This window comes from Manacus candei, unplaced genomic scaffold (genome assembly GCF_025592945.1).
Source record: "Manacus candei isolate 608988 ecotype Guabito, Panama unplaced genomic scaffold, ASM2559294v1 h1tg000028l, whole genome shotgun sequence".
Lineage (NCBI taxonomy): Eukaryota > Metazoa > Chordata > Aves > Passeriformes > Pipridae > Manacus > Manacus candei.
The window spans coordinates 11,298,532-11,308,604 of record NW_026138076.1 but is presented as its reverse complement, the minus strand read 5'-3'; the positions used below and the strand labels follow the sequence as shown (position 1 = coordinate 11,308,604).

The 10,073-nt window shown below is 40.5% G+C and overlaps 1 protein-coding gene across 1 annotated transcript in view; it reads right to left on the bottom strand.

The window, feature by feature from the left end:
• Nucleotides 1-177: 177 nt before the first annotated feature.
• Nucleotides 178-10,073, bottom strand: part of PAICS (phosphoribosylaminoimidazole carboxylase and phosphoribosylaminoimidazolesuccinocarboxamide synthase) — a 42,523-nt gene continuing 32,627 nt past the window's right edge. Inside the window, exons 12-20 of the mRNA XM_051789833.1 lie at nucleotides 9,989-10,034; nucleotides 9,136-9,333; nucleotides 6,430-6,608; nucleotides 5,659-5,838; nucleotides 5,455-5,568; nucleotides 3,411-3,494; nucleotides 3,129-3,309; nucleotides 2,018-2,176; nucleotides 178-1,368 (exon numbers count right to left, since the gene is read on the bottom strand). Coding sequence (XP_051645793.1) covers nucleotides 1,202-1,368; nucleotides 2,018-2,176; nucleotides 3,129-3,309; nucleotides 3,411-3,494; nucleotides 5,455-5,568; nucleotides 5,659-5,838; nucleotides 6,430-6,608; nucleotides 9,136-9,333; nucleotides 9,989-10,034 — 1,308 coding nt within the window. The 3' untranslated portion in view covers nucleotides 178-1,201. The remainder of the gene's footprint in view (nucleotides 1,369-2,017; nucleotides 2,177-3,128; nucleotides 3,310-3,410; nucleotides 3,495-5,454; nucleotides 5,569-5,658; nucleotides 5,839-6,429; nucleotides 6,609-9,135; nucleotides 9,334-9,988; nucleotides 10,035-10,073) is intronic.

Below are 10,073 nucleotides of genomic sequence, written 5' to 3'. Positions count from 1 at the left end.
GTAACACTGAGACACTTTATCAATAGCAGAGTATCTTCCAGAAGGCTGTCACACAATAGCATTCCTGGCAGGTTTTAGTGCATAAGCTTTTTATCATTAACTTGAAGTCCTAAAGCCATATACCAGAGCTGATGGCTACTTCTGAGTGTACTTTTCAAGAAGTCTCCAGAAGGCAGCTTTGCATTCAGTAATTTATTTATAATTGTAAAAGCATAAGTGTTACATACGTTGAGTAATTGCATATTTGTTAGAATCGTACCTACTCATAAGACTCGTGTGTGCAAAGACAAGTCATGCTTAGATTTCCCCCCAGTAGTTTGTTGCTTTAGTATTTATTCCCCTCTTCAGTTCAGTAAAGTTTCCATAGAAACAGAGTGAGGAAATAGAGATATATAATAGCTAGAGTCATTGAAGTGTATGAAGACATAATCACATAGGCCCTTTAGAACTACTGAAAGTAGAGATCTACCTAGTATTTAAAAGGGCAAAGCCCAGACTAGGCAAAAGTTACAGCAAACAGGCAACAAGCCAAATTACAGGTCACTTAAACCAGTTGTATTTATAGCTTCTTATGAACATCACATCACTCCAAAAGATAGCAGTGGGGTACATATACACACACATATTTTAAAAAAAGATACATGTATGTATATACATTTTTTAAATAAGGCATGTATTTATTTCAGGCTCTTAAAATATTTTTCCACCCCCTTTTCCTATTAATAGAGCAGATGTTGCCATTTTATTGCTAAAGAAAGCATACCATCATTGCAAGCAGAACAGCATCAGCACTGGCTTTAGTCAGCAGTCCAGTTGAATTAATAAGGTTCAAGACATATATTAATAGTACGGAAGAATATTACTGTTACAGAAATACAGAAGACTAGCTGAATTCTATTTGAGAGCACACCAAATCAGTCTCTTGACATTGTAGTATAAACTACAAAGCAGAACAGCACCATTTTGGAGCAACAGAAAGAGATACCTAAAGTACTACTTCCCCATCTCTACTTAGTTGTTATATTAAAAAAATACACAAGGGAAGGATGAGGACACAGACTTCATCTTCTGTTCTAACAATGCTTTCTTCTGCAAGAAATGATGCAGGACTTTTGAGCTCATTCAAATATAAATCCTAATATGAATGAATATGCACGCCGTGTTCTTTGTGTAACTAATAATAGTCACTTGTTAGTATGATTTACAAAGAACACTCTCTAAGTTTTTTGTCAGCCTGCTTCAAGGAGATCCAGGTGTTTAACATGCTTGATCGCAGTTTGGCCCACACCAAATGGTTGTTTAACCCAAATATCTGGGCAGCAAACTGAGCAGCTCCTTCAGGTGACAGAGTAGTAGGACAGCTAAGACCTGCAGAGAAGAGAATGCCACTTATTAAAGCATAGTTTACAGTCAAAACATTGCCTCTGAAGAACAACTTAAGATTTGTTTCAGCCTCCAGGTGCAATGATCCAGTTTTAAAGCTAGTGAAGTACCACATGTTCCACTACTTCTAACATGACTGCTTCATGGCATTTTAAACCAAAAGCCATCAAACCAAATGACTCCCCTTATACAGAGGTAACGGACTTCTGGGTCCCCTGTTTGCCAAGCATCCATTCAAGTCACCAACAAAGTTAAAAATCGTAGAGGTAGCAATTCACTGAAGTAATAGTTAAGTGTTGAGGTCTCACCTATCCTAGGTATTATTTGATCTTTGGTAATAAGGAAAACGCAACAAAATTCAAATATTTAAATTCCCATTAGTACTATTTCCAATTTCATACTGGAATATTTAGCAAGGATAAGCCAAGCTTTATATTTTTCTAAAGACTATTCCAATGTAATCCTTCCTCTGTCTATTGGGCTTTTTGTCATGAAGAAGTCCAAAGACTACAAACAACATATTTCTAAAGACTTTGCTCAGTACTGGTCCAGCTACTTTTCCACATGTGTGTATACCAGAACAACAAAAATAGAGCTAGATCAGAGCAGGAGCGTAAGTTGAAGATCATCTTACCACTGGGTAGTCTGAGAGAGGACCATACATCCTGAGTGCCCCAGTCAGCTGAGAGTGGAGGGCAGTTGACAACTGGGTAAGCAGTATTACCAGACATGACTGGCCCCAAGCCATTGCTTCTGCCAGCGACTGCAACAAACACTGTTGGGATTCCATCTCCTGGTGGGCAGAAAGACAATCAGTGATAAGCAATCCACCTTGTTGTCTACCACCTGCTTTCACGGGAACTTGGATAAAGTCCACAGTTCTGTTTGCAGTTTTTTGTCAATTCCATTACCTGGCACTAGAATTTTGTGTTCACCTTCCCCCTTTACAGAAATAGCTTCTAAATCTTTCAGCCTTAAATCCCACCAACTGTTTATCACAACTGAAGAGTATTTCTTACTCTGCCTCTGAGGGGAAATCTCAGTATCAGAGAAAGAGGTGCTGCTTAGCTTTGTAGAGAATATAGCCATTAAACCTCTGGCATCGTTCAGGTGTTCCTCTCCTTAAATCTTGAACTCGCCTCGAGTGTTTCTCAACTATGGTTACCACATTTGTAGTTTCGCTAAGTAGAAAGTATACTCGCACAAAAATAAATAGTTCATATCTGCTAGGCTATAAACAGTTTTGAAGAGATGTCAAGTTTTCTTGGCAAAGACAATAATTTAAATCAAGCATCTTTTTCTCAGGACATCTAAAGTAATAAGCAAGAATATTTTCACAAAACAGGCAGGAAAGCATAGTGGGAGCAACATCTGCTTTGTAAATAACATAATAATATTCAGAGTCAACTAGAGAAACTGTCATTCCTCCTTGTTTCAGAAGGGCTGGAATCATCAACAAGATGCTACAATAAATGCGTTAATGTGATCAAGGCTTGGGCAAAGCAGTTCTGGTACTGAGAAAAGCAGAGGATGGAAGCTATGGCTGGGCAGTAGGACAACACATTACTCTGAAACTGCTTAGAACAGTCTGTCATTATGCAATTAGCAAGTGTGAATCAGCATTGTAACAGCCTGGTGTTCTGTTTAACCGAAAACGGAAAAACCCCACATAAATCCTCAGGTTGCCAAGTCATTCTGGAACATGATGCTGTTTCAATTCAAATCAGTATTTCTTTGGCATTTACCTTCATATTCTGCTTTGATCCTCAAGGTTTCATCCGGCCCTTTATGAGCAGAGGTCACTCTTAATTCACAAGGAATTCCAAAGGTTGCACATGCCTTTTTTATTTTTTCACAGTGACTGAGGTCAGAAGGAGATCCCATCAACACCACAACTCTGCCCTGGCTCTTTGATTTCAGAAGCAGCTAGGGAGAAGAGTGGAGAGGGAGAAGAAAGAAAAGCAGTCAGCAGAATTGAAGACATGGAATTATCAAAGTCTAAATGTGTTGTTCATAAAAACAGGTACCTCCACTCTCTCTGAAACCCATTCGAAGTTTCTCTTAACCATTTGCAGTGCTTCAGGAGTCACTTCTTTCAGGTCCCGATAGGACTGAAAAGAGGAAAATAAAAATACTGAAGTGTTGTGGTTTAACCCCAGACAGCAACCAAGCCCCATGCAGCTCACTCACTCTCCATCATGGGATCAGGGAGAGAACTGGAAGGGTAAGAGCAGGAAAACTCATGGGTTGAGATAAAGACAGTTTAATAGGGAAAGCAAAAACCACGTATGCAAGCAAAGTGAAACACAGAATTCATTCACTGCTTCCCATGGGCAGGCAGGTGTTCAGCCATTCCCAAGAGAGCAGGGCCCCATCACATGTAACAGTTACTTGCAAAGACAAACACCATCACTCCAAATGTCTGGTTTTTCCTCCTCCTCCCCAGCAGTATATATTGAGCATCATGTCATATGGTATGGATTATCCCTTTGGTCAGTTGGAGTCACCTGTCCAGCTGTGTCTCTCGCAGCCTCCCACACACCCCCAACTTCCTCACCAGCGTGGCAGTACAAAAAGCACAGAAGGCCTTGGCTCTGTGTAAGCCCTGCCCAGCAATAACAAAAACATCTCTGTATTATCAACACTGTGTTCAGCACAAATCCAAAACACCAGCCACTGTGAAGAAAATTAACTCAGCCCCAGCCAAAACCAGCATATGAAGTTAATGTGGTTTGAGTACACAAAGCACTAATTTTGCTACCATAATAGATAAGAATTATTATTACACCTCAACTGAAATATTTATGCAGTTTCTAGCCATTCCACAGGAAGGAGAACAGAGATTGGTACAGATATGGGAAAACTGAATATGGAAGACACTGGAATATATAAATATATTGGATATATAGAATATGTAAATATATTGGGATATAATTAATGAAGAACTATCTCAACAGGTATAAACAACCTCCTACATTACAACTTATGGCCATTTGCAACACAAAAGACTTTTAGCCATGAGGGCATCAAGGTTTTGGAAGCTTTCCAAAGGGAAAATGTAAGGAAAGACATACAACTTCTTTAATATTGGATTTGTAATGACATGATTGCCTGTACCAGCCAACCTACGTTCTACATCATGTTATCATGGACCTTATTTTAGGGAGATGAGCAAAAGCACCAAAGCAATTCATTCAAGCATGCTACTACATAATTCAGGTCAAGTAAACAATAGAGTAGTTCTACTTTCCAGTTTAAAATTAATACCCTTCCTCCCATACACACTTTGGAAATTGTCCCCTCTGGCTTACAACCAGTTTCTCTCACAGAGTCTCTGTGAGAGAATATCTTAACATTGAGAATTGTCTTAACAACCATGACAAACTCCAGGGCAGAAGCATTCCCAAACCAGTTCTTTCATAAACTACTTACCTGGTAGTTCAGAGATATTTGAGAAGTATAACTGCTACAAGTTTAAATATAGGACAAGTTTTGTTTGAAATTTAAGTTTGCAGTCCTCATATGTGGGCACACTCTATCAGTAACACTTTTAGAGGCAACAATATTGAATTCATGGTTAAACAAAAATAAATAATGAAGAAAAGTATCCTCCCTGCAGTTCCCTCTTTTATGTATCACCAGATCTCTACTAGTAGAGGATACCACTCTGAATAAAGAGAGAAACTTGGAGGCAGATCTGGGAACCAAAGCTTCTATTCTTCCCACTGATTTGTTATCCAGACAATATTATTATTATTATTATTATCATCATCTGCACAAGTCATATTCTTATCATCCCTGGAAGCTCCACACTTTATTACAATAGCTCCAGTCAATAGTGCTGTTGGGTATTTCAACTGAAGATATACAGAGGATTTTTTTTCCTACCACAAACCAGATAAACTATTTAAATGAGAAGAAACTCAGACATTAGGTACCATATGAACTACTCTGTAACAAGATAAGACTATCTAGAAAAAGCCATACTGAAAAAAGGAACTCCTACAGTTTAACATCTGCTTCTATTCTCCCTCCCAGTTGACTTAGAAGGTAAAAAGATTAAAGCATTACCTGTTTGTCCTTCTGCTGGCTTCTGTCTCCTGCTGGCCACAGTCTCCATGAATCATTATCAATAACATCAGCAAGAACTATTTCTTTTGTCAGCATATTAACACCAAATTCAATCTAAGAAGACCGTAAGAATCCTATTTTAGTAAATATACAGTGACATATTTCCTGTCAGAACTGGGATCATAAAAAATGAAATTCTTATACCTTGAGGTCTACCAGAGTACAGTTTTGGGGCTGCCATGCTTTTTCCAGGATCTCAAAAATAGCTTGAGTAGAACGAGACATAATATCCACTTCAGTCTGGCCAATAGTAAGTCCAGCAAAACAGAATTTTGCTTCAATTATTTGCTCCTCAGACCACTGTGGATCGTTATTAGCATCATCCTTTTAAGAAAACCAGAACAAATACATCACATAATTTAAGCTTGCTATTAGAGGAAAATAACCATTAAAAGATACTAGGTTTTTCAAAAAGAAAATACAAGTTTCAAACTACTATTTTATGATTAGCATTAAAAAAAGTGACAGGATACACCAAAACCAACATTTTAGGTCACAATTCACAAGATACTTCTTTGAGCATGCATTTCCAAAGAATTTCAGAATCCTAAGTGACTAGCTAGCTACTTACCCTCACCGTGCAAGTAGTGTTTATTTTAATTTCTTCAAATATATCAACAGATCTGTTTCAACTGGTGCAGCTTATGCCTAAAAAGTTCTTATACCTACGTTTTTCTATTCTTACGTACAGTTTGGCTTGTTGTTCTTTGATGGCCCTGTAAGCCAGCATTGTATGCACTTTAGACAAAATAGCTGTTGGACAAGAATGCAAGAAAACATTAGGATGGCAAAACTACTGATACTGAGAGGGTTGGTCAGACACTAGCACTACTTGCTTCACCTGTCAGCCCTTTAAAGGAGATAGAGTTCTACTTCTGTTTAAGTTTGATTAACATCACAGGAAAGGAAACTTACCTTGTAAAACATCTCAATTTTGGGTGGGTAAAACTTATATCCTTCTTTGACACCAGGGTTTCTCTTGAGGAAGGAGCCAGTAGCAATTCTTCTGCACACCCATTCAATTGGGATCATTTCACAGTGAGCTGCTATGAATGCTGTGTCACTCTGTTTCCTGACAAAAGCTGTTTTGATTCCTAAATATAAAGACAGCAGCTTAGTTCCATGAGTAGGCACATTCCACACTTGAAACAAGGGTCACAAAATGATCTTTAATTTTAAGTACATCTGAATCTTGTTCTTCCCTGGATTTAAGGCACATACTGAATCTTTTGAGTATTTTAAACCTACCCTGGCCTTGCAAAAGGCAATCAGTGCAGTTATTTCCCACAAGTCTTTAGTTTTGCCAGTTTTATCATAGTACACTCACTTGTAGTTCAGAAATCCTGTTCTTGCAAATAATTTTGTTCACAAAGCCTTTTTTTTCTAATAAATCTATCCTTCACAATGTTTTTGTTTGTTTAAAAAGAAAAAAAAATTAGCAGCAACCAAGTACCCAACCATGCTCTCTGGTGGAACATTCATTACACATTGAATTGTGTAACTGGAGGGTTTCAAAGTAAAGGGAGCATGGTAGTCTTCACTATTTTGCTTAATGAAGGAGGATGGGGCAGAGGGCAGAATGGCTTTGTCCTCCCTTTCATTGCAAACAGTTATTTAGGGCACTAGATCCTAAAGATTTCTTAGGCAAAAGACAATAAAAACCAGAAGCTTGTGTACCCAAACAAACCTGTTGCAGCAAGTCAGCATTTCTACATGGTAAGATGACCGACCCCGTATTAAACAGGGACAGCCAACATGTTCAGATCAGCATTTTAAGTGCAAAATGGCTCTTTTTTTCAAATTTAGCTCTTGAGGAAAGTCCCACCTTTCTCCCCACCCAAGAGCAAGACAACTGTCAAGCCCAACTGACATCTGCCAGAAACAGAAGGCAAAGGAGCTGCGTTCAGTCAAACTGAGTACCTCTATTCCACACTACTTCCAGAGCCATAAAGAAGGAATTAAAGGGTCTTAAAATATAGTATTAACACTGACTCTTCAGATTTTGTTGCATTTCCTTCAAGGGCAGAATGATTAAAATAATCAACTGCACATTAAGGCACTTCTAAATCCAGGCATTACAGACCCTGTATGGTTCACTACTACATTTTTCATCAGTGCAGATGTGCTTTTGCTGGGCTGACATTAGCTCTATTATAGAAGGGAGAGAAACTTTAACAGAACTTCGTAAATCATCAACTCTGAAAGAGCAGGTTAGGAAGAGTTGCACAATAAGGCAGCCATATTATCTGCCATTTACACTCAAATAAGCAAACTGGAAAAGAACCCTGAAAGGTCTTTTGTTGCTTTAAAAAGCAGCTGTAGTTTACTCTGCATGTTTTTCCACAGCACCCGTGGAAGGTATGAGCACAACCCATTTATGGATTTTTGACAGGTCTACAGAATGGCTTCTTCATGTTAAAAGTTCACATTTCTAGGAAATGAAATATTTTCATTGTTATCTTAACTTGCCATTCAAAAGCTAGGCAAAACATTTCACTAACTGTTCCTAAGCAAAAATTGGTAGTTTAAATCAACTACAGATATGATCAGATACCTTGGAGGCTTTCTTTGTACTCCTAAGAAAGCCAGTGACTGAGGATTACACTGAATTACTTGATGTATCTTTGTCTCAGTCCATATTTTAGGAACCACACACACAAAAACATGCAACTCTACAGAAACCATCTGTCTCTTCCTCACATATGAAACATACTAGGACTTCACTGTTTGTCTGAGAGCCATTACCACACCTTATAACAGATAATACAAATTCTAGACTAACTCAGATGGTACCCAAAGCAATCTTCATGTGAATGCTTCAAAGCGCACTGAGCACACAACTATAAGCAGTCTTGACCAAGTTTACTGGTGCTTGTACTACAGTACTGTTTGCAGACTCACCACCAGCACAAATTCCTCTTTGCAACCTGCAAACTTCTCAAAGACATTCCAAAATGCTTTCTCAAAGCAAAGCTACTGGCTCCATTTTTGGAAATGCAGTGCAAAACTTACCCAAGTGACTCAAGTTAGTTATGTATTCTGTGACAGCTCACTTTTAGCATCAGAGATATTTTGAGTTTAATTTTAAAGTAAGCTTTAAGCTTCTGACACATTCAATACAGACTGATAAATGTATTTGCAATGTGGTCCTCACATGCGTTGTAGAAATGTACAAAACTAACAGAAACTTTATGTTGCTATAACATAAAGTTATATGTTATAACTGAGAGGGGAAAAATACACTGTAATTTAATGTTTTAACATTCATACACAAATTTCACACAGCCCAGACGTAGTCTGACAGTGCCACTAGCTAGCAGTGACTTCTATGCAGGCAGATGTATGCAGAGGGGAGGATTAGGGGCACGTTCAAACAAGTAGGAGAAACTACTGTAGTTATCTGCCAGACTAGATTACTGCAAATACTCTCATGTTCCAAATGAACAAGTCGTCCACCCATCTCTGAAGTACAACAGAGAAAAGCATAACTAAAAACTAATAAAAAAGAGACTAAAAAGCCACCAGAGCCTCAAGGCAGGATAAACCCTTATATAGAAAAAATGCTGTTTTGCAACAATGTCTGGAACACACGGGTATATACTCTACCTTTAAAATACTTACCCGCTTCCTGAAGCAGCTGAAACACACAGCTAGTTGTTGTGTTGGAAATGGCAGCCTTCCCTTCCATTCGGTCCTTCCTGGCCGCATTTCCCGCCGTTATTTGGTCTTTTGACTGCATGAGAACACATCCCGGGATGTCTGGCAGCTCATACACTTCTTTCGTTTTACCTTCATTAACTTTTTTACCAAGTTTCAAGTCTACAAAAATTAAAAAAAAAAAACAAGAAATCAGTTTAGCACTGTTTAGACTTGTTTACTTCCGCACGCACGCCCACAACCTTCTCGTCCAGAGGGGGACCCAGCAGGACCCCGCGCTGCGGTCAGAGACCACGAGGAGCTCGCTAAGCCCCCACCCACGGTGCGACTTGGTCACGTTCCCCCCGATCAGCGAGGCCGAAAGCCATCGCTCCCGGCTCCTGTCCAGGCGGCCCCGGCTCGCCAGGGACGCGCCGGTTGCAGGCGGGCAGGTCCCGCGGGAGGCGGCGGTGCTGCCCCGGCCGTGGGGAGCCGGGAGCTGCCGCCGGAGCGCTACAGGCAGGACCCGCGCCGCTTTCACCACCTTTTTTTTTTATCCTTGGGACAAACCCAGAGCTCCCCGATCTGAGCGGCGCGGGGTGGCAGCCGCCCGCAGCATCCTCCACCTGGAACTGCCCGTCGCCGTCTCTCTGGCGGGACGGGGGGCAGCCGTGCCCACCCTCGTGCTACGAGCGGGCACCACAAGAAAAATTATATAAATCAGAACTACGCGAGAAAAAAGTTGGCTCCGGAGCACTTACATCCCGAGCCCGCTAAGCGGACACTGGCCCGCGGGAGCGGCGCCCTCGACCCACCCCCGCGACGGCCGCCCGGTTACCTGATGCTGCGGGGGCCATGGCTGCGGCGGGAGCGGGCGCGGGCACCTAGAGCACAGAGAGAACCTGAGCGCACGGCGACGGCTC